This window comes from Notolepis coatsorum (assembly GCF_963971535.1).
Source record: "Notolepis coatsorum genome assembly, chromosome: 17".
Lineage (NCBI taxonomy): Eukaryota > Metazoa > Chordata > Actinopteri > Aulopiformes > Paralepididae > Notolepis > Notolepis coatsorum.
In genome coordinates this window covers 106544516-106569068 of record NC_140181.1, presented here as the reverse complement: position 1 = coordinate 106569068, position 24553 = coordinate 106544516, and the positions used below count along the sequence as shown (strand labels likewise).

The 24553-nt window shown below is 44.0% G+C and overlaps 1 protein-coding gene across 1 annotated transcript in view; it reads right to left on the bottom strand.

Moving 5' to 3' along the window:
- The window catches only part of nup210 (nucleoporin 210), a gene marked incomplete at its 5' end in the record, with an annotated part of 214458 nt that overhangs the window by 42435 nt on the left and 147470 nt on the right, over positions 1 to 24553 (bottom strand). The window contains 9 exons of the mRNA XM_084333618.1: positions 2139 to 2313; positions 3621 to 3712; positions 8931 to 9089; positions 10149 to 10280; positions 13019 to 13099; positions 13693 to 13872; positions 19852 to 19914; positions 20055 to 20190; positions 20800 to 20927. Coding sequence (XP_084189744.1) covers positions 2139 to 2313; positions 3621 to 3712; positions 8931 to 9089; positions 10149 to 10280; positions 13019 to 13099; positions 13693 to 13872; positions 19852 to 19914; positions 20055 to 20190; positions 20800 to 20927 — 1146 coding nt within the window. The remainder of the gene's footprint in view (positions 1 to 2138; positions 2314 to 3620; positions 3713 to 8930; positions 9090 to 10148; positions 10281 to 13018; positions 13100 to 13692; positions 13873 to 19851; positions 19915 to 20054; positions 20191 to 20799; positions 20928 to 24553) is intronic.

The window sequence follows — 24553 nt, the reverse complement described above, 5'->3', positions numbered from 1 at the left end:
TTGAGGCTGCGATCCCTACATTTGGCAAACGCACCGTGGCATTGTGTTTTGCTGACCAGCGTTTCACCTGGGATTTCGTGTTGGCCAAGGTGTCCACTCCCCTCCTGGGCGCTGACTTTCTCTGCGCCAACAGTCTCTTGGTGGACGGGGGGGAATCGCCGGCTCGTCAATGCTGAGACTTTTGGCTCCTTAGCATGTGAGCGCAGTGACACGGCCACAATGACACTGTCCAGCGCCGTCTCACCCGCTGATGATTTCTCCCGCCTAAATGTCGTTGCTGGTGGCCGGGAGGAACGCATGACTCATTCAGGGCCTAAATTGTATTTAATTCAATTGTAATATTATTACTGGGGTATCTGTAATTAAAATATCACTTAAATGCAGGTGATCAGGGTTATCCACTCTGACCAACCCAACGAGTCAACTGGAGCACAATTATAACGGGCTCACGCTCGCTCAAGAGCCATTTAGAGCGCAGTTGGCCTGCTGAAAGCTTGGTGGCTGTGTTTGGCACGGGGGCAGATGCAGAACACCCACATCCAAACGCTGCAGCAATTCAGTCAAGAGGATCATACAGCAGTTTAAAGTAAGTCTCCCCTGGCAAGGTCTTAATCTAACTTAAAAAAAACTCAACGAAAAAAGGCGTTTCATTTCCAGTATGACTATCACAATGACTCAAACGCAAGCGCAAAATAGTGATTACGAGTTTTTATTCTCCATTGCGTTGCACAGGCAGCAATTTGCTTCAGTGACTCATTCATTTCAGTCATTAAAGTGCAAATGTCGGGTCAGCTTGTCATTTATTTATGTCAATGCGCTGGTTCTGTAGGACTGCGTCAGTCAACACCCTTGGCTCCCGGCGCACACATATTTAAAATCATACGATTACATATTGTTTAAAATAAAAAGCTAAATACTAATATTTTGTGTGTCATCTTTCCAAATAAGATTGTTCACAATGAAATGCTTTCTACCTTCAATTTGTTGGTTAGATGACCTCCGTGATCAATCTCGCTCTCAGTGAAGTTTGTCATTAGTTCTCTTAGCCATTATTCCACATTCCACAAACAGGCATGTTCCCATGGGGGTGTTTAATTACCATATATGATTAATTAGGGGCGGTTCTGTATGCAAATACTTGGAATCATGCATGAGCATAGACGGTAAGAACACTTGGTATTCATCAACAGCATGTGTGCGTACGACCCGTGTACGGGCGTTTGATAAAACCCTGATTTTTCTGTGCGTAGACATTCTAAATTCCAATAGAAAACTTTCTAGGCATAATTGATACATGAGGACTTTATCATGTTATCCTTGACACTGAATGAAAGTTGTTTTTGTACGACTCATGCTTTTGTCAAATAAACTAAACTAAATATTCATACTAACTTACCCCACATTCTAATTTGAAGTCACTGACCTATACTATTTTACTTTGCCAGGTCTTTGTCAACAGCCTCAATGTAGAGGAGAAAGAAGTACCAACAAAAAGTTGCTCCAGTCGGTCGAAATCCCTGTTGCTCCCAAATAAAGTTTTCCGGTTCGCACATGTTCTTTAGGGGCAGATGAGTAGGGATGGGAATCGAGAATCGGAATCGATTGGGAACCGGTTCCTAATTGTCCGATTCCTGGAATCGCATGCCTCCGTGACTATCGATTCCTCTTATCGATGCCATGTTTTTCCGACAGTTGCGCATTTAAAAACAATAACGTTAGCGCCTCGCATGTTGCTAACGAATTCTCTTTTGCAATAACGACCTGTTGAATGCAACTCCAGTTCAATAGATTAAATTAGTTCTCAAATACATTATTTTATTTAAGTGTATAGTTAATACATTTTTTACAGTTTTTGTATTTTTCTGACATGGGGGCTCAACAATAAAGGATAAATGACAATCAGAAATGTCAAGTTGCATGTTGTTATTCTAACCAGCTTAGTTCTGTTGCATTTCCAATTTATTTATTTAAATTATAAATGTAGCAGGAATCGATAAGGGAATCGATAAAGAATCGGACCGATAAGCAGAATCGATAATGGAATCGTATCGATAAAATCTGATCAATTCCCATCCATACAGATGAGTGAGTGGAAACACGGTGTCACCGCGGAGCCCCGTGCCGGCAACTAAACTGACCTTGACGGAGAGGATGAGCGTCTGATTGACGCCGAAGGTCTCCTGCGAGGTGAGCAGCAGGGAGGAGGAGCCGGTGAGCGAGCCGGAGCACAGCAGGCCCTTCTCGTCCACCTGAGCGATGACGGCCTGGTCCGGACAGTCCTGCATCTGGTAGGAGAGGACTCCCACGCCGTCCCTGTGACGACGACCACATTCAGTAGTATTATTGTCACATCATTCCGTACCTTTTACAGCAAAAATAATTGTGAAATTTCGCTTTGTTGTGGTTCCTCGACCGTAGCAGCATCCAATATATTTGGGTTATTGAAAAGCGCTATACAAATAAAATGAATTATTATTATTATATAATATAAAATACAAATTGCATAAAATAAAATAAGATAAAATAACAGCAAGATGACTATTATACAATTCTAACAAAGTGTGCAGTGTGCAGATAACAGGATGCACAGTATGCAGATATTACACTATATAAAATATTAATAACAAAATGGCTATGTACAGTTGCAACAAGAAAAATACATGTAATGTAATGTGCAATGTGCAATAATGAGCAATGGGCAAAATACATTGTGCAATACAATATATACAGTAGTAGCAACAGTGTGTCCGTGAGCGAGAGCTTAAGCCCCTCTGAGTTACGACAGACTGTTCGGATGGCCGGGATAGAGAGAGAGCTTAAGATCTTCCAGGCTGTGACAGCGCTGTGCCCTTCTCTGCTGTACGGAGAAATCCAGGCGTTTGGTCCAACTTAAATACTGTACGTGTGATCGAACTTAAATACTGTACGTGTGATCGAACTTAAATACTGTACGTGTGATCGAACTTAAATACTGTATGTGTGATCGAACTTAAATACTGTACATGTGATCGAACTTAAATACTGTATGTGTGATCGAACTTAAATACTGTACGTGTGATCGAACTTAAATACTGTATGTGTGATCGAACTTAAATACTGTACGTGTGATCGAACTTAAATACTATATGTGTGATCGAACTTAAATACTGTATGTGTGATCGAACTTAAATACTGTATGTGTGATCGAACTTAAATACTGTACGTGTGATCGAACTTAAATACTGCATGTGTGATCGAACTTAAATACTGTACGTGTGATCGAACTTAAATACTGTACGTGTGATCGAACTTAAATACTGCATGTGTGATCGAACTTAAATACTGCATGTGTGATCGAACTTAAATACTGTATGTGTGATCGAACTTAAATACTGTATGTGTGATCGAACTTAAATACTATATGTGTGATCGAACTTAAATACTGTATGTGTGATCGAACTTAAATACTGTATGTGTGATCAAATGCAATGGCAGAAATACAACAACCCCACGACAGCGCCGGACAGCCATAATGTATGTGTAATACACACACTTACACATGTATCAAAGTGAGTTTTGAGTATGTAGTATGTACACGATCAGACAACTGGTGAGCACTGTGTAGGTACTGTGTAACTCACCTGCTGGTCTGCAGTTTGAGGATGGAGTTTGGTGCCATCAGAATCTCCTCGGCCTGCACTTGTGGGTTCAGCATGTGCAGCTTGTCATACACCTGGATCAAACGGAAGAGAGAGAGAAAACCTCATTATTAGAAGCTTTGATGTTTTGGTGACAGTCTTAACACAGTGTGAAGCCGGATGCACTCTACTCTAATCTGCCTCCTTATCGTCTTCAAGGATTTCAAACTAATCTGCCTCCTTATCGTCTTCAAGAAGTTAAAACTAATCTGCCTCCTTATCATCTTCAAGAAGTTAAAACTAATCTGCCTCCTTATCGTCTTCAAGAAGTTAAAACTAATCTGCCACCTTATCGTCTTCAAGGAGTTAAAACTAATCTGCCTCCTTTTTTTTTTTTTTTTTAACTTTGACCAGTCAGCTGGTTCTTTTTAGCGTTTATCGCTTTTTCCTGGTCAAGCATGACCGACAGAAACAGGTTGAATGGGATATAGATCGGGGAAAGACACTCTGAGAAAATACGGCGAGTCCGGGAGTCGAACTCGTGTACCCCAGATCCGTGACGCGCACGGTTGTCCCCGACGCCGAAATAGCGCCGAGATACGCGGTGAGCTACTGGAGCTCCCCTAATCTGCCTCCTTATCGTCTTCAAGAAGTTAAAACTAATCTGCCTCCTTATCGTCTTCAAGGAGTTAAAACTAATCTGCCTCCTTATCGTCTTCAAGGAGTTAAAACTAATTGCCTCCTTATCGTCTTCAAGAAGTTAAAACTAATCTGCCTCCTTATAGTCTTCAAGAAGGTAAAACTAATCTGCCTCCTTATCGTCTTCAAGAAGTTAAAACTAATATGCCTCCTTATAGTCTTCAAGAAGTTAAAACTAATCTGCCTCCTTATCGTCGTCAAGAAGTTAAAACTAATCTGCCTCCGTATCGTCTTCAAGGAGTTAAAACTAATCTGCCTCCTTATCGTCTTCAAGAAGTTAAAACGAATCTGCCTATCGCATTCAAGAAGTTAAAACTAATCTGCCTCCTTATCGTCTTCAAGAAGTTAAAACTAATCTGCCTCCTTATCGTCTTCAAGGAGTTAAAACGAATCTGCCTCCTTATAGTCTTCAAGAAGTTAAAACTAATCTGCCTCCTTATCGTCTTCAAGGAGTTAAAACTAATCTGCCTCCTTATTGTCTTCAAGGAGTTAAAACTAATTGCCTCCTTATCGTCTTCAAGAAGTTAAAACTAATCTGCCTCCTTATCGTCTTCAAGAAGGTAAAACTAATCTGCCTCCTTATAGTCTTCAAGAAGTTAAAACTAATCTGCCTCCTTATTGTCTTCAAGAAGTTAAAACTAATCTGCCTCCTTATCGTCTTCAAGGAGTTAAAACGAATCTGCCTCATCGTCTTCAAGGAGTTCAAACGAATCTGCCTCCTTATCGTCTTCAAGAAGTTAAAACTAATCTGCCTCCTTATAGTCTTCAAGAAGTTAAAACTAATCTGCCTCCTTATCGTCTTCAAGGAGTTAAAACTAATCTGCCTCCTTATCGTCTTCAAGGAGTTAAAACTAATCTGCCTCCTTATAGTCTTCAAGGAGTTAAAACTAATCTGCCTCCGTATCGTCTTCAAGGAGTTAAAACTAATCTGCCTCCTTATAGTCTTCAAGGAGTTAAAACTAATCTGCCTCCTTATCGTCTTCAAGAAGTTAAAACTAATCTGCCTCCTTATCGTCTTCAAGAAGTTAAAACTAATCTGCCTCCTTATAGTCTTCAAGGAGTTAAAACTAATCTGCCTCCATAGTCTTCAAGAAGTTCAAACTAATCTGCCTCCTTATCGTCTTCAAGAAGTTAAAACTAATCTGCCTCCTTATCGTCTTCAAGAAGTTAAAACTAATCTGCCTCCTTATCGTCTTCAAGAAGTTAAAACTAATCTGCCTCCTTATAGTCTTCAAGGAGTTAAAACTAATCTGCCTCCTTATAGTCTTCAAGGAGTTAAAACTAATCTGCCTCCTTATAGTCTTCAAGGAGTTAAAACTAATCTGCCTCCATATCGCCTTCAAGAAGTTAAAACTAATCTGCCTCTTTATCGTCTTCAAGACGTTAAAACTAATCTGCCTCCTTATCGTCTTCAAGAAGTTAAAACTCCCCAACTTCTGAGATACTCTGATGCTCAGCGACTTCCAAATTGCTGATGCTTCCTCGTGGCAGACGTCCAGACGATGTGAGGAAGATAGAGACACATCCTGACGATGTGAGGAAGATACAGAGACAGAGACACATCCTGACGATGTGAGGAAGATACAGAGACAGAGACATCCTGACGATGTGAGGAAGATACAGAGACACATCCTGACGATGTGAGGAAGATACAGAGACAGACACATCCTGATGATGTGAGGAAGATACAGAGACACATCCTGACGATGTGAGGAAGATACAGAGACAGAGACACATCCTGATGTGAGGAAGATACAGAGACACATCCTGATGTGAGGAAGATACAGAGACAGAGACACATCCTGACGATGTGAGGAAGATACAGAGACACATCCTGACGATGTGAGGAAGATACAGAGACAGAGACACATCCTGACGATGTGAGGAAGATACAGAGACAGAGACACATCCTGACGATGTGAGGAAGATACAGAGACACATCCTGACGATGTGAGGAAGATACAGAGACAGAGACATCCTAACGATGTGAGGAAGATACAGAGACAGAGACACATCCTGACGATGTGAGGAAGATACAGAGACACATCCTGACGATGTGAGGAAGATACAGAGACAGAGACACATCCTGATTCCTGACGATGTGAGGAAGATACAGAGACACATCCTGACGATGTGAGGAAGATACAGAGACAGAGACATCCTAACGATGTGAGGAAGATACAGAGACAGAGACATCCTGACGATGTGAGGAAGATACAGAGACAGAGACACCCTGACGATGTGAGGAAGATAGAGAGACAGACACATCCTGACGATGTGAGGAAGATACAGAGACAGAGACACATCCTGACGATGTGAGGAAGATACAGAGACAGAGACATCCTGACGATGTGAGGAAGATACAGAGACAGAAACACATCCAGACGATGTGAGGAAGATACAGAGACATCCTGACGATGTGAGGAAGATCAGCAGCCTGCAGGACAGAAACATGTCTAACCAGCAGTGTGTCAAAGAGAGCTCTGTTTTGTGTCGCTGCTCTGGAACAGGCAGCGTTAGAGTTTAAGTTTCAAGTTCAAGTTTGTTTATTAGTTGTCACAGTAAAATACAGAATAATTGTCCATGAAATGCTTTTTTTCTGTATGAGCTCCTGGGAGTGTGCTAGATAAAAATAGATAAAGGTATAAAATAGAAAAAGTCAAAAGTACGTAAACAAAAAGTGTTCAGTCAATATACAATATACAATACAGAGTAATAAAATAGTAACAGTGAGGTACAATGCAGAAATGGGATGAGGTACAACTTAGGGTAAGGTGCAATGAGGTATGAATTGTAGTGCAGATCTCTTTGCTAATAAATATAAAATGTGTTAAAGTGAGTAGAGTGGGTGTTAAGGTGAGTGTTTTGTGTTGCTGCTCTGGAACAGGCAGCGTTAGAGCAGCGGTGTTGTTTTGTGTTGCCGCTCTAGAACAGGCAGCGTTAGAGCAGCGGTGTTGTTTTGTGTTGCCGCTCTAGAACAGGCAGCGTTAGAGCAGCGGTGTTGTTTTGTGTTGCTGCTCTAGAACAGGCAGCGTTAGAGCAGCGGTGTTGTTTTGTGTTGCTGCTCTAGAACAGGCAGCGTTAGAGCAGCGGTGTTGTTTTGTGTTGCCGCTCTAGAACAGGCAGCGTTAGAGCAGCGGTGTTGTTTTGTGTTGCTGCTCTAGAACAGGCAGCGTTAGAGCAGCGGTGTTGTTTTGTGTTGCCGCTCTAGAACAGGCAGCGTTAGAGCAGCGGTGTTGTTTTGTGTTGCTGCTCTAGAACAGGCAGCGTTAGAGCAGCGGTGTTGTTTTGTGTTGCTGCTCTAGAACAGGCAGCGTTAGAGCAGCGGTGTTGTTTTGTGTTGCTGCTCTAGAACAGGCAGCGTTAGAGCAGCGGTGTTGTTTTGTGTTGCTGCTCTAGAACAGGCAGCGTTAGAGCAGCGGTGTTGTTTTGTGTTGCTGCTCTAGAACAGGCAGCGTTAGAGCAGCGGTGTTGTTTTGTGTTGCTGCTCTGGAACAGGCAGCGTTAGAGCAGCGGTGTTGTTTTGTGTTGCTGCTCTGGAACAGGCAGCGTTAGAGCAGCGGTGTTGTTTTGTGTTGCTGCTCTGGAACAGGGTTAAGCAACAAGGAGAGAACCACAGCAGCACACCTGGCCCTAAGCAACAAGGAGAACCACAGCAACAAGGAGAGAACCACAGCAACAGGGAGAGAACCACAGCAGCACACCTGGCCCTAAGCAACAAGGAGAACCACAGCAACAGGGAGAACCACAGCAGCAGGGAGAACCACAGCAGCACACCTGGCCCTAAGCAACAGGGAGAACCACAGCAGCACACCTGGCCCTAAGCAACAGAGAGAACCACAGCAACAGAGAGAACCACAGCAACAGGGAGAGAACCACAGCAACAGGGAGAGAACCACAGCAACAGAGAGAACCACAGCAACAGGGAGAGAACCACAGCAACAGAGAGAACCACAGCAACAGGGAGAGAACCACAGCAACAGAGAGAACCACAGCAACAGGGAGAGAACCACAGCAACAGAGAGAACCACAGCAGCACACCCGGCCCTAAGCAACAGAGAGAACCACAGCAACAGGGAGAGAACCACAGCAACACACCTGGCCCTAAGCAACAGGGAGAACCACAGCAGCACACCTGGCCCTAAGCAACAGGGAGAACCACAGCAACAGGGAGAGAACCACAGCAACACACCTGGCCCTAAGCAACAGGGAGAACCACAGCAACAGGGAGAACCACAGCAACACACCTGGCCCTAAGCAACAGGGAGAACCACAGCAACAGGGAGAACCACAGCAACACACCTGGCCCTAAGCAACAAGGAGAACCACAGCAACAGGGAGAACCACAGCAGCACACCTGGCCCTAAGCAACAAGGAGAACCACAGCACCAGGGAGAACCACAGCAGCAGGGAGAACCACAGCAGCACACCTGGCCCTAAGCAACAAGGAGAACCACAGCACCAGGGAGAACCACAGCAGCAGGGAGAACCACAGCAGCAGGGAGAACCACAGCAGCAGGGAGAACCACAGCAGCAGGGAGAACCACAGCAACAGGGAGAACCACAGCAGCAGGGAGAACCACAGCAGCAGGGAGAACCACAGCAGCACCACACCTGGACCTGGACGTCGTCGCTCAGCTCCCGCAGGGATCCCTCCAGCTGGCCGGCCAGGGGGTCCGTGACCCGGAGCACCACCTTCAGGCCCGTCCTGCCTCTGGTTCTGCCCGTCACGCTCATGGCAAAGCTGTGCTCCGCGCGGAGCCGCACATTGGCCTGCAAGAGGGGGGAGGGAATAGAATTAAAATACTTTATTCATCCCGAGGAATATTTTTGCACTACAAATTGCTCACAGAGTAAACGGTAAACATTTAGGTGGCCAAAACAAAAAGTCACGAATAAGAATAAAAATAAGCCTAAGAATTAAATATGGTCCAGGATATACATGTCCTATATTACATTCTAATATAAAATATACAGTAAAAATATCCAGAATATACAGTAAGTGTAAAATTGTCGGTCTAAAAAGTAAAAGTCCAGGAAGATGGTAACTGTCGCCCTGTGCTCACTGCTCAGTGAATGAGGCAGCGCGGCACAGTGATGCGTTGTAACGTCTAATGGCTGTCGGAGTGAAGGACTGCCTGCGCCGTGAAGCATCAAACCACATCAGAATCTTGGTAAAACATTTTAAATGAGATAAATTGACATTCACTAATAGATATGTAATTAAATGTATGCGTCTGATAAGGAGATAGGGATATATGTAAATGAAAATGTATGCGTCTGATAAGGAGATGGGGATATATGTAAATGAAAATGTGTGCGTCCGATATGGATGTATTATTAGAAGATTGAATAATTGGTTGATATAAACGTAGATAATGTATGAAAAAAGCTCAATTGTATATTATGCTGTATTGTATTATGAATTGATTAGGAGCATGTTTTGTTGTTTTTCATTTGTCTGTATGCCATGTGAATGTCTGAGTGTATAATCTAAGTCTGTAACTGTATTTTATGTGTTATGGACCCCAGGGAAAATAGCCACAGCAGCGCTGTGGCTAATGGGGATCAAAATAAACTTAAACATCACAACAATGACAGAGCAGCTAAGACAAAGCAGATGCTTGTTTATATATATATTTCTTTCATACTGCAGATGGAGCATGTCTTTATTTGCCCTAAATAAGTCACTATGATGAAATGAATTGAAAAAGACAGCAGGAAACCAAAAATAGTGACAGCTTTATCAGCAGGATCTGTAAATAGCTAAGACTAGCCAAGCATACACACAACAACAACAACATCATCATCATCATCGGTTGGTTGTCCCACCTCGCTGTGGCGTGATTGGATGTCCAGGATGTCTCTCTTGGTGGTGGACCAGTGAAAGGTGAGGCCAGGGAGGGCGTTGCCGAACGAGAAGGGTGTCTGACTGTTGGTCAGCCCCATCACATGCACAGGCATCTGGAAACAGGTCAGGAGGCACAGTGACTATTGTTTAACACTTTAAGGACCAGCCACGTATATATACGTGTTTCGGTGCCATGCGTTGTGGACCAGAGGCACGTATATAGCCATGGCAAGTTGTTATTGTTTTATTCCATATTAATAACCGGATCAAGATCCCCGATCGACTGCAGGTCTACCCGCCTCTGTGGAATCGGCAACATGCAATACCGGCCAGATCCTCTTAGGGGCGCCATCGCTCCACTGCAGTATCATTGTGGGCGAATGGAATTTTGTATCACGTTTCGAAGCGGAGATTTCACCATGGAATAAGGGGATTTATCATCAACCAATGGACATATCGATCTACCAGATGCGATCGATAACGGGGAAATGCTGCCGGGTATCACACGGGCTGACGGTAAGACATTTATCACCTAATTAATAGCCGGATCGGAGCTTGTTGTGCAACGCTAGCAATCGATCTGTGAATGTGGCTACTTACACTGACACTGTATTGGTAATCAATAATACTAATGGACGTCCCCCGCCGCCCCCCTTTCATCCATAGATGCTCTGGGATAGTCCGGATCATAAGCAGTTTATGTTATTTCATTAGCATATATACAACGGAAATGCCGTTGAATATATAACGTTAGTAGCCTTTAGCTCTATAACTAGCTTTCCAGAAAATAGATATGAAATCTGCGATAAAGCTTATATTCACGGCGCTATAAAATGACAATTTTTTTCTTTAAGCCATTCTGAAGGGACGGTTTATGCACTCAATTGACAATGAGAATGGACAGATAGCAACACTATAAAGTATATATATTAGGCTTGGGCGGTATGACGGTATACCAGGGTATTTAGAAATCCCGACGGTATTGAAAATCAATACCGTCAAAATCACAGATGCGCTTCAGTTTCTATTACAGTGAAACAGAGTTTTGAGTGTAGTGCACACACGCGCCAGCAGAGGGCGAGACCAGTCCTCACTAGTGGAGCGAGTGGATCACAACGGTGTTCACGTTTTACGGTAATGTTGCGACAGTGCTGTGAAAACACCGTAAAGCGTTGTGGTAACGAGAGTTGGTGTGTGTTGTTGTGCACTGGTGGAGCAAGCAAATAATCCGTCTCTTATTATATGTGAACTAAAGAGTACAAGGTTTACACAACAGCCCCCACCCGCTTTTTTATTGTATTTGTACCTGTACTATCCGCTGTCAGCTGTTTATCTCTCTCTGTGAGCTTGATTAACTAGCGTTAGCTCCGCGGCTAATCTTAGATTACCCTGAACTAAATCAATGACTAGGTTATAAAGCATTCGAGTAGTTTTCACTGCACATAGAAGTAGCCAAACAGCGGGAGCATTTCGGGAGCATATGACCAAAACCCAGGCAATTTCGAGCCCTTAAGGAATCAAATAGTCTGTCATGGCTAGGCTACATGCTAACGCTAACGTTATTGTTTTGAAATGCGCAACGGTCCGGGAAACCTGGCAGCGATAAGGGAATCGAAAGTCACGGGAGGCACGCGATTCCAGGCATCGGACAATTAGGATGGTTTTCGATTCCCATCCCCAACTACGGTGCTGCAGGCTAACTGGCTACCCGGAGGCTGCGGTCCTCTGACTCCGGTCTCCTCTCCATCCCCACCACCAACATGCGGACTTCGCTGTGGCCGCACCCACCCTCTGGAACTCACTCCCCCCAAACATCCGTAGTAGTGTTGTCAAAAATATCGATATTTCGATACATATCGATTCTGAATATTTAAAACAGTTTCAATACTCATTTCCCGCAATATCGATATTTAATTATTCATAAAAAAAAATAAAAAAAATGTTGTATAAGGAAGTTGCATTGTTTATTTCAATACCTGTAATAGTACAGTAGTCCACACACACATGTGCATTCAGTTATGTTGGAATATGACTGTAATACAAACAGTTCAGTTTGTCAGGTACATGCAACACAGATTACAGTGTTTACATCTGTCTGCTTGAGAAAATACCATGTTCTGCAATAAAAATGATTGAAGTAAGATGAACAGACTGAACTTTATTTTATTAGATAAAACATGTTGACAAAGTTTTACTTTGCAGTTGAAAAAAAGGTAATAAATTAAATTTGATCAAATTCTTTTTATCAAAAAATACAATTTTCAATCAATCAATCTGTTATGCTTAACACGCAGTACTATTAACTTTACTTAATTTCTAAGATTATATCATTTAGTTATTTTTAAATGTGTGATCTAAAGATAAACAAAGGGTTTTAAAAGTGTTATATTTATCTTCTCTTATAGTACCAGAGAAGCTGAGGAGAATCAACCAGCAACAAAAGCAAAACTTATAAAAAAATATATATATGTATATTTATCCTTTTTTTTTTTTTTACATTTTAAGATTGAATGGTATCGAATATGGTATCGAATATCGATACTTTTCAAGGTATCGTATCGAAGTTCGAAATTCCAGTATCGTGACAACACTAATCCGTAGTGCTACATCCCTGCACTCCTTCAAATCCCAACTCAAAACCCACCTCTTCACCAAATTTGTAAATTACAGGAATTAAATTTCCTTTTTTTTTTTTTCGTTTTCTTTCTTTCCTTTTGATTATTATTTTGTTGTTACGTTGTTCTCCGTTACCCTCCGTTAGCTGCACCCTCATGTTAAGCGCCTTGGGTCTCCTGAAAGGCGCTATATACATTTAAGATATTATTATTATTATTATTATTATTATTATTACCTGAGTGCCAGTCTTCATCCTTGTAACGGGGGCTCGGATTCGAATGCCCCTCAACTGCACCACTTCCACCTCCACTTGATCCTGCGGACATCAAATAATAGGAGTTGCTCATCGATATATATATACCTACTTATACACCTGCATATAACCCATATAACTCATGTACAATAATGCTGTATATACCGTATATATATTTATTCATACTGTATATATAGCTATCCACATCTGTCTGTCATACCTGCATATAATCCTTTTACCTTATCTGTAGATTCTATATAATCTGTACATATCCCTTACCTACTCTTACTAGTTACACTGCTGGCCAGTATGACTTAATACCATAAGGTCTTTATACCTGTATCACTGTATATATTCATATTAAAACTCTGTACATACATCTGATTAGCACTATTACTCAGTAGTACTAATTTATACATTTTATATCCAGTTTAATCACCTGTACATTGTATATTACTATCGCACTTTACAGTTACATTTGCACGTCTTTTTGTCGTACTGTACACTTGTGCTGCATGACGACAATACATTTGAATCTAATTGTAATGTGTATTATTATTATTCCAACTGTACTTGTGCTGTATGATGACAATACATTTGAATGTAATCTAATGTAATGTGTATTATTATTATTATTATCATTATTCCGACTGTACTTGTGACACGACGACTAGCTTCCCGGTCTCAGCGTCCACGGCTTGCACCAGACCGACAACCGTCACGTTGCCCACGGCGACGCCTCTGACGTGACCGACACCGTTAACGGACGCCGTCTCCTCATTGGCCATGGAGAACAGGATGTTGGACTGCGGCTGGGGCCCGCCCTCAGACGTGATCTGGGGGGAGAGGGGGGTGGATTGAAAGGCAGGGAAAGGAGAACGATGAGACGTGAAAGTGGACCGGCGTGCCGTCCGTCGCGCTTGGACGGCCTCCGGGACGCTTGACGGTTTATTCATTAGCGCCTCATCAACGCAGCAGCGTCTGATAACAGTTTGCTGAAAGCAATTATACCCCGTGGGCGTTAAAACTAATCAACACTTGGGAGAGGGAACACAAACGACGCGTGTATCGAGAGTGAGACGTGGAGTGAGACGTGGAGGCAGCCGTTAGCCACTAGACCCCCGGGCGGCTGGTTCTCCGTACCGCGTGACCCGACTTTAAAAAAGGTGAGCTGAAATGTTTAAACCATGTGGTGATTAAAACCCTCCTACTGCAAAGAGAGAGAGAGAGACAGAGACAGAGAGGGAGAGCGGGAGAGGGAGAGGGGGAGCGGGAGGGAGAGAGGGAGCGGGAGAGGGAGGGAGAGAGGGAGCGGGAGAGGGAGCGGGAGAGAGGGAGAGCGGGAGAGGGAGAGGGGGAGCGGGAGAGAGAGAGAGTCAAGTCAAGCGTTTTATTTGTCACGGCATACAAGGCATACAGTGAAATGCGGGTGGTCATGCCCGCAGCGATTGTGCAATAATACAAGTAATACGAATAAGACATAACAGGTATAATGTACATAAAGTTTAAAAAAAAGTATTCCAAAAAAAAGTACAACTGATCCAATCTTCTCAATCTTTAGCAATAACGTTTCAGAACATGAACATACCGGTAGGCTTCTCAGTGGTGTCAGTGGACTCATCCACATGCAGCTATGGAAATGCACTGTGCATTTTTTTTATTCCATCACAAAGCTGTTTAATCAAATCAACAGCCAGTATTTAAGTTATTCTGGTTGCTGTGCGATCTGAGGGGGATTTGCTTTTGTTTGCCTTCAAACATGGTCTCCATCACTTCAGTCATACATTATTTTATTATGTATGCATCAGAGCGAGAGAATGGCTTCTTGTGTTTAGCCAACACCCATGCCACTGAGGACTTGGTTGCTTTTTCTCGTTTTAACAATAATTCTGCTTGGAGCTTGATATGATGATTTCAATCCATTTATTTGTGTGGTTCTTAGCACTGAATTTTGAGGAAAGGTTGCATCAAAATAACTGTTTTGTTTCATAGTGGCGTTTCAAATTGCCACTCTTCACAAGAGCTACCGTTTCTTGGCATATTAGTCACATTGGTTTGGTGCTGGGACTCAGGATGAACGCATATTTTTCAGTCCATTCACCTTTGAATTGCAGTCGACTTTTCTTTTACTGGCCATCTTTGAACATGCCATATTTTTCTGCTGGCTGCCTGCTGCCGAAACTAGGCTACTAGCTACATTTATCTCACAGAGATAAAACTGGGAACGAGGCTACTGTAAGATGCGCAGTCAACTCTCGCTCTGACTCAGACTGAAAGAGACAACACGCATTCCGTGAAGACCCGCCCTACTCTGCATCTGATTCGCAGACTGTGGGTGGGGGGGGGAAACGCTGACGGGACGCCGAATGTGATTGGACCAGACAGAGCATAGTACACAGACACAGACAGTGGCAGTGCAGCCGGACATGCAGAGTACTGCTTGCAGAGGAGATAGTGAGGATGCATTTGCCTTCCACTTTACTTGGTATCACTCCGGAATCACGTTTCAACCAAGTCACTAACGTAACATGGCTGTCATGAGCCTATGGTAGCCTACAAGTGATAAAATAAATAAAACTTCCAACTCGTGCAACGACTCAGCAAAAAGTGTAAAGTGACCGTTGAGTGTGAGCGTGTGCAGCATGTGTGAGTGTGTGTGTGTGTGTACGTGCTAAAGTGACTGTTGGTGTGTGAGCGTATACAGTATGTGTGTTGTGTGTGTGCTCATGTGTGCTTGTGTGTGGAGAGTTCAGTGTTCAAGACTCTGATGGCCTGGGGGAAGAATCTGAGCCGAAGTCTCTCTGTCCTAGTTGCTGGTGTGCGCAGGTGTTTGCCTGACCGCAGCAGCTTGAACAGGCTGTTGTTGGGGTGGTGAGGGTCTTTCATTATTCTGCAGGCTCTGGATTTGCACCTCTTGTTATATAAGTCCTGCAGGGGTGGTAGTGCAATACCTGTAGTACACTCAGCTGAGCACAGCACTCTCGCAGGGCCTTCTTGTCCTGTGCCGTGCTGTTTCCATACCAGGCAGTGATGTTTCCAGTCAAGATGCTCTCTACAGCTCCGGAGTAGAAGGACTGGAGTATCTTCCCCGATACTCTGAATTTCCTTAACTGTCTCAGGCAGTTGCTTCGCCTTTTTTACGACTGAGTCTATGTGTGTTGTCCATGTCAGGTCTTCTGAGATGTGGACCCCCAGGTACTTAAAGCTGCTCACCTCGTCCACGGTAGCCCCGTTTATCCACAGTGGTGTGTGTGTCCCCTGCTGTGTTCTCCTAAAAACCACGATCAGCTCCTTGGTTTTACCAATGTTCAGGAGCAGGCTGTTGTCCCGACACCAGCGTGCCAGTTCATCAACCTCCTCCCGATAGGCCTTCTCGTCGTTGTCAGAGATCAGCCCCACCACCACCGTGTCGTCTGCATACTTCACTATGGAGTTGGAGGTGAACCTGGCCACACAGTCATGTGTGTACAGTGAATACAGCAGGGGGCTGAGAACACATTGTGTTGGAGGTCTGACCCCCCACCCTGACCGCCTGAGGCATTTCACTCAGAAAGCCCAGTATCCAGGCGCTCAGAGCGGAGCTCAGACTCAGCTCAATCAGCTTGTCCACCAGTCTAGTGGGGACTAGTGGTGTTGAACGCTGAGCTATAGTCAATGACTATACATAGCCCCCCTTCTGGCTGTCTAGGTGAGAGGGGGTGTTGTGTAGTACCTGAGAGACCGCATCGTCAGTGGACCTGTTTGACCTGTATGCAAATTGCAAATTGTCCATATCACTGGGAAGGGTGGCACAAATGTAATCCTTAATCAGCCTCTCAAAACATTTCATGACCACAGAGGTGAGTGCCACCGGTCTGTAGTCATTAAGGCCTGCTGGAGAGGATTTTTTATATTGGATTATAGTGGACACTTTGAAGCAGGCGGGTACCACGGACTCAGCCAGGAATAGATTAAATATGGTGGTGAACACTGGGGCTAGCTGGTTAGCACAGGACTTAAGTATACGTCCTGTTATCCCATCCGGATAATAATTATCCTTTCCTGGTGTTCACCCTCATAAATGCACTTCTCAGGGGCGGCTAAGTGGCGCAGTGGGCAAGGGGCTCGCCACTAATGCAGGAGATGCTGGGTTCGAGCCCAGCTCTCGACATTGCTACCAGCTTGGCTGGTCGTTCATATACTAATACAATTGGCAGTATTAGGGGGTGGGAAGCTGCCGGGTGGGGATCGGACGTTGTGGACAGCGACTCCTACAGGTCGGTTGGTGCGCCTGCGCAGCAGAATCAGGAAGCAACGAGGGCGGCGTGTATTGTCAACCCACGGTTTCTGGTTCGGGAAGACCCGAACCTTCTTTGTGGGTACAATGCTATCTGCTAGTGTTGTTATAAAACTGTCAACAACCTGAGTGAACTCACTGACGTCACTGGAGCTCGACCGAAACATCTGCCAGTTGACGTCATCCAGTGCGTCCTGTAGCGTGGCCTCCGATTGGTCGGACCACTTCTTTACCTCACGTGACACAACAGTGTCACGTGATCTCTGCCTGTAGGCAGGGAAAAGCAAGATGGCGTCATGATCAGATGTGCTCGTTGAACCAGCTAATGGAGGGGCGTCCTGTAGCGTGGCCTCCGATTGGTCGGACCACTTCTTTACCTCACGTGACACAACAGTGTCACGTGATCTCTGCCTGTAGGCAGGGAAAAGCAAGATGGCGTCATGATCAGATGTGCTCGTTGAACCAGCTAATGGAGGGGCCGGTACTGCCTTGTAACCGGCTCTAAACAGGGTGTAACAATGATCAAGCGTATTTCCTCCCCTGGTGGTGCAAGCGATGCTGGAAGAAGTTTGGCATCACTTTCTTCAGATTCGCCTGGTTGAAATCGCCGGCTATGATCATGGCTGCGTCTGGGTGTTTGATCTGGTGTTTGTTTAAATGGTCCTGTAGATCCGCCGTCATGATTATGGAGGTGAATTCTCGGGGGAGATAAAACGGGCGACATTGGATGGACAGATATTCCAGGTCCGGCGAGTATGAACGAAGTATCTTTACCTCTTTTGGGCTAACCCAGCCGTTGTTTGTGAGGAGACAGATCCCCCGGCCGATACTTTTGCCCGACTCTTCTGTACGGTCCGCTCGGAAGACGGAGAAGGAATCCGACGGAGAGATGTTGTGATCCGGAGTTGTTGCTTTTAGCCATGTTTCCGTGAAACACATGATGTTACAATCCCTCATGTCCCGTTCGAACCGGACCCTCGCTCGGAGATCGTCCATCTTGTTCTCCAGCGAGCGGACATTCGCCAGCAGAATTTATGGGATCGGCGGCCGGTAAGGAGAACTTTTCAGTTTCTTCCTAATTCCACTCCTTCGTTTGGTCACACCGCCATTGTCTCTGTTGTTGTTGTCGTCGTGTCGTATCTCCGGTGGCCAGTTTAGGCAAAAAGTGTTGTTAAACCCGTCTTTCAGGCCAGAGTTTAAGTCCATAAGTGACTGGCGATCATATTTCGTCCATGGCAGCGTTGTTTCTATTAACTCTTTCAGTGCTTTTTATAGGTGGTTGCTAGCCACTCACGAGATTTCTCGGATATTTTTTTTTGCGATCTGAAAAATTATTGCATCACCCGAGCCTACCCGAGTATAGCCGAGGGGCGCCGACGATCACTGTGGAAAAAAGCGCCCCCTGTCGTCTCCCAGATGACATAAGTGATTTTGGAATGGACTCAATGAAAATGAATGGGGAAAAAAATCCGGTACTCCACATTTTCCAGTTCACTGATCCAGCCGGGGTTACTAGAGTTCATTCTGGAGCCTCAGATCCCCGCGGATCATGGAGTTCTACTGTATCGCGTTGGATCCATACACATCGATATTTTCGAATGGTGATCAGGAATTGGAATATACCAGTTGGATACCATCTGATGTCAGGTAAGGACTCTATGTTATCAGTGGTAGGATAATCAGAGTAAGTTTGATGAAGTTATAAGCTGTTTTGTGAAATGTCTTCTTTCGGTTTCACTGTAAAAGTCCGAGAGGAAATCAACGAGGCGATTATCCGTGCGCGGCCGTAATGTGCGTGCGTGCACGTATAATATTGATCATCTAGCGTTTATTTGAAAACGATTCATAAAAAGGCCGACGAATATCAACGTTGTGGAATATTCCACTAAAAGACGATTTTCATAGAATGCTCCAGAATGAGCTGTTTTTTATATCAAAACGGGGGCTTTTCTAACTGCTCTGAAACGGCAACGACGCGATAAAAAAACAATCTGCCTTCACAGCACTGACTGGAAAATAGTCTTTGATAATGCGATGGGCAGATTAGACACATAGCCATAATTTAAAACATAGATTAGGCGATATTAACGTTAACATTGGCGCCGATGGTGGCATTCAAGCGGTAAAACGGAAAACCAGGCGTGGCGCTGAAAGTGTTAAAAAAGTACTAAAAATAAACATAACAACAAAAAGTACGCACAATCGTTGCGGAGCTAACCAGACGGCGACTAGCCTTGACCGCGCCATTATCCAGAGAGAGAGAGAGAGAGAGAGAGAGAGAGAGAGAGAGAGAGAGAGAGAGAGAGAGAGAGAGAGAGAGAGAGAGAGAGAGAGAGAGAGAGAGAGAGAGAGAGAGAGAGAGAGAGAGAGAGAGAGAGAGAGAGAGAGAGAGAGAGAGAGAGAGAGAGAGAGAGAGAGAGAGAGAGAGAGAGAGAGAGAGAGAGAGAGAGAGAGAGAGAGAGAGAGAGAGGAGAAGAGAGAAGGAGAGGGAGAGGGAGAGAGGACAGAAGCCAACTTAACGCGCTGATGGAATCCATACCTGCATCATTGCTCCAATTAACAAAGTCATTGTCTTGGGGATGAGTTTGAACGGTGGAAACACCTAGAAAGGGAGACAGAAGGTGGCGTTACAAGCAGCTCCGTGAGCAGGAATAACCCCACGGTGGGCTCAGAACGTGGACAACATGGCCCGTACGGTGTCTCTGAACATTATTTTATTTGACTACATGGAACCTTTTGTACCTCTATTTGCTGGGGAGCGGAGGCGATTTTCCTTCCATTTTTGTCGAGAACGACGGCTGACAGAGTGGTCTGACCGATGGAGAGGCCTTTCACCAGGAAGATCGCAGTGTCCTTCTCCGACGGCTCAGACAGCGCTCTGGCAGATGAGAGGGACCATAACAAACCTTGTATTATCAGTGTTTCCCCTACCATTGCCTTGAAGGTGTATTTTTTTTTACATTTATTTATTTATTTATTTTTATTCATATCTGAAAACAGGAAAAGATAAAACAGATTTCATAGGGCCCTAGTTAAGGTGAGTTCATAAATTCACTCTGAAAATCTGCTCCGCTCTGATAAACTGACTCTCTGGTCAGAGTGTCCAGTGTGCACTCTGAGCCCTCAGAATTTCCGAACAACTTCAGTGCGCTCGCTCTGACACTGGTTGTAAATAGTTATGAGTGTGTTGTCACTACTGTATGTATGTATAATATATAATTGTAAATAAGTAAATGTATGTGTTGTAAATATTGTTCATATATATTTATTTACCTAATTTATGTGCAATCGTTTAACTTCAGCTCAGTGTAGAGAAATGCACCGATACTAACCACCGCCTTACTGCGCGCGTCTATGACAACACTGTTGACACCACGTATCCACGACACGCGCGCCCCGTGACGACACTAGTAGTTTCGGGGGGCCTAACACTGATTATTCAGAACCCCCCCCCCAAACAGTTTCAAACAAGCTCATAACAACTTACTGCAGGGAGACTATGGCAGAGGCCGCCTTGAGTTTTAGATTCATGAAACGGAAGTATTTGGCTGGAAAGGGCTTCTTGTTATCGTCCAGCACTCTGACGTGAGCTCTCACAGATTTACCGATTTCCACCTGCGATGCAGAAGAAGGGGAGAAAATGATGCCCGACGTTAGTCAAATTAAATGGTTCCAGTTTGGAAGCAGCAAGGGGCGAAAACGAGATCTAATCTTGTCAAGTACTTAGCTGCCAAGGTACTGCAGTGTGGTGGATAACACAGGTCAACCAGTCCAGCTGTGTGTAAGTGTAACGGATGGTATCGTGAAGCGCAGTCAAGAAGGACTGGGGTGAGTAGCGGTGCTATGGGTTAAACTCACTCTCACATCCTCAAAAGACGCATAAACCCATTACTTAGAAGTGGATTCACCTCTTGGTATAGCGGTCTGTGTTGCTGCCTGCAGTGTGGGAGACCGAGGGTTCGACTCCCACTCGGGGCATCGAAGTTTGAGGTGACGTTGTCACAACCGTTACATATGTACTGTATATGTTTATGTGCAGGGCTTGACATTAAGGCTTGTCCGATTGTCCGGGACAAGTAAAAAAAAATTCAGACAAGCATAATACAATTTAACTTGTCCGACCGGACAATCAATGTATATATTCCCCAAACGAATAGTAACGTTATTCCATCTGATCAGAAAATGCCTGTCTCACAGTGTCACACTGGAAACTCTCAATCTCTGTACGTCAATATTACTTGTCCCGGACAAACGGCGAGCGTCTTCTGAATGCTCGCTTAGTTGACACTGACAGTGACACTGACAGACCCGCGAAAATATCAGAATGTTTAATAAATTCAGATATTTCAGATATCCTTCGGACAAGTGGCTCAGATATTTTACTTGTCCGAAAGCTAAACGTACTTGTCCGAAATGTACTTGTGAAAATAAAGGCCTATTAAAAAATAGATATTAATGTCAAGCCCTGATGTGTATGTGTTTCTGTGTGTGTGTGTGTGTGTGTGTGTGTGTGTGTGTGTGTGTGTGTGTGTGTGTGTGTGTGTGTGTCTGTGTGAGTGTGTGTGTGTGTCTGTGTCAGGGCTGTATGTTAACTTTTTTTGCACATAGCACTGGTGCAACAGAGGTTGATCGTTTTGTAGCACAGGCCAATATCTTGTAGCACAAGTATAAAACGTGTTATATTTGTAACAGTCACAAATGTGCCTATTGTATTTGTGTTATTTCGTTGCAGTGCCATGTTTGGTTGTCATTTTCATGCTGACAAGTTGACGTCACACAGCCAGACACGTTACTAGGGATGGGAATCGAAACCCGGTTCCCGTTCCTAATTGGCCGATGCCTGGAACCGTGTGGCTCCCGTGACTTTCGATTCCCTTATCGCTGCCAGGTTTTTCCTACAGTTGCGCAATAACGTTAGCGTGTAGCCATGGCAGACTCTATTTGATTCATTAAGGGCTCGAAATTGCCTGGGTTTTGGTAATATGCTCCCGAAATGCTCCCGCTGTTTGGCTACTTCTATGTGCAGTGAAAACTACCGGTACTTGAATGCTTTAGAACCTAGTCATTGATTTAGTTCAGGGTGAGCTAAAATTAGCCGCGGAGCTAACGCTAGCTAACGTGAGCTAACTCTAGTTAATCAAGCTCTCAGAGAGAGATAAACAGCTGACAGCGGATAGTACAGGTACAAATACAATAAAACAGCGGGTGGGGGCTGTTGTGTAAACCTTGTACTCTTTAGTTCACATATAATAATAAGAGACGGAGTGTTTGTTTACTAGTCTGTACTCCGTAAGACAGGAAGTACCGTGGTGCAACATACAAATGTGTCCGTGTAGCAACACAAGCCAATACCTTACAGGACAGGGGCCCGGGGAGGGAGCTCTGTGTGTGTGTGTGTGTGTGTGTGTGTGTGTGTGTGTGTGTGTGTGTGTGTGTGTGTGTGTGTGTGTGTGTGTGTGTGTGTGTGTGAGACAGAAGTCAGAGGAATAACAACCTGTTATTCAATAGATTAAATTAGTTTAAGAATAAAAAAAGAAATACATTTTAAGAGAATCTCAAATACATTATTTTATTTAAGTGTAGGCTATAGTTAATGTTTTATTTTTTACAGTTTTTGTATTTTTCTGACATGGTAAATGGCTGCTTTTTTATATAGCGCTTTTATCCAAAGCGCTTTACAATTTGTTCCTTACATTTTACCCAATCACTCACACATTCACACAACGACGGCGGAGGCAACCATGCAAGGTGCCAACCTGCTCATTGGGAGCAGTTAGGGGTTAAGTGTCTTGCTCAAGGACACATCGACACGCTGCCCGGGAGGAGCGGGAATCGAACCGGGAACCTCCGGATTGCCAGACGACTGCTCTACCTCCCGAGCCACTGTCGCCCCTGACATGGGGGCTCAACAATAAATGACAATCAGAAATGTCAAGTTGCATGTTGTTATTCTAACCAGTTTAGTTCTGTTGCATTTCCAATTTATTTATTTAAATTATAAAGTGAGCAGGTATCGATAAGGGAATCGATAAACAGAATCGATAATGGAATCGTATCGATAAAATCCTATCAATTCCCATCCCTACACGTTACGTGTAAGGAATTATGGGATTTGGTGTTGGGTGTATGGACTCTACTAGGGGTGGGAATCACCAGTTTCATCACGATACGATATCGATTCTTTGGACAACGATACGATATTTGCCGATATCTGCCACGATACGATACAATGCAGGTGCCTGCAATCGATGGGATGATATCATAAGCCCATTTAACACAATCAGTAACATTTAGATCAACTCAAAAGGTAACAAATATAATTTGAAAAAAAAATGTTTAGCTCTTCCAGACATTTAATTGATTTTCGGGTAAATGAAAAACTATTTATTGTTTTTAATACAAATAGACCTCCTGTTCACTATAAAGTGCCACGTTTTGATATATTGAGCTTTAAACTTTAAGTAAATTTTTTTTGGAACACCTAAAACCCCTTCCTCTCCCAAACCGTTCCTGCAATTGTTTTATGTTGCATGATGATCATGCATACATTTATTATGTATTGTATTTTTTATGTTTAAATATCAACATCATCTGTCCACCCTCAGTACATTTACCATCAATATAATATACTCGTTTGACTTCATCATATCTTTTCAAACGCACACACACAGAAGGGAGAATGCCCCTCCTTCCCAGTCCCCACTCTGCTGTTCTGTCGCTCTGAACAGGGTTTTAGCTTGTTGTTAGCTTATGCTAACGGAACGTTAATTCCAGTCTTAAACACGACGTGGTCATAAAGGAATGGCGAGGATTGCAAAGCATGTTATATGCATTTGACCCGTTGCGGAATAAAACAGCAGGGATTTGTTTTGGGTCGCGAAATAAGCACACTAGCCTTGCTATGTTTCAATGTCCGCGTTCCAGACGCTACTGAGACGAGTACTGTTGTGTGCTGTGGAGCGGATATGAGTCACGACACCACGGATTTTCAAAATAAGAGTATCGATATGAACTGAGCATTGCTAGCTGCTGGAGCCATAGTTATTATAGCTGGAGCTGCGCTTAGGCGGAAATGAGACCGCGACAGGATTTTCTAAATAAGAGTATCGATATGAACCGAATGCCTATCGCACCAGTGCTACTGAAGTAAATCCATTCATCGCACAGACCGCTGTTGCTGTAGCACGTGCGATATATATCTCGCACTGTACAGCCCTGATCTGTGTGAGTGTGTGTGTGTG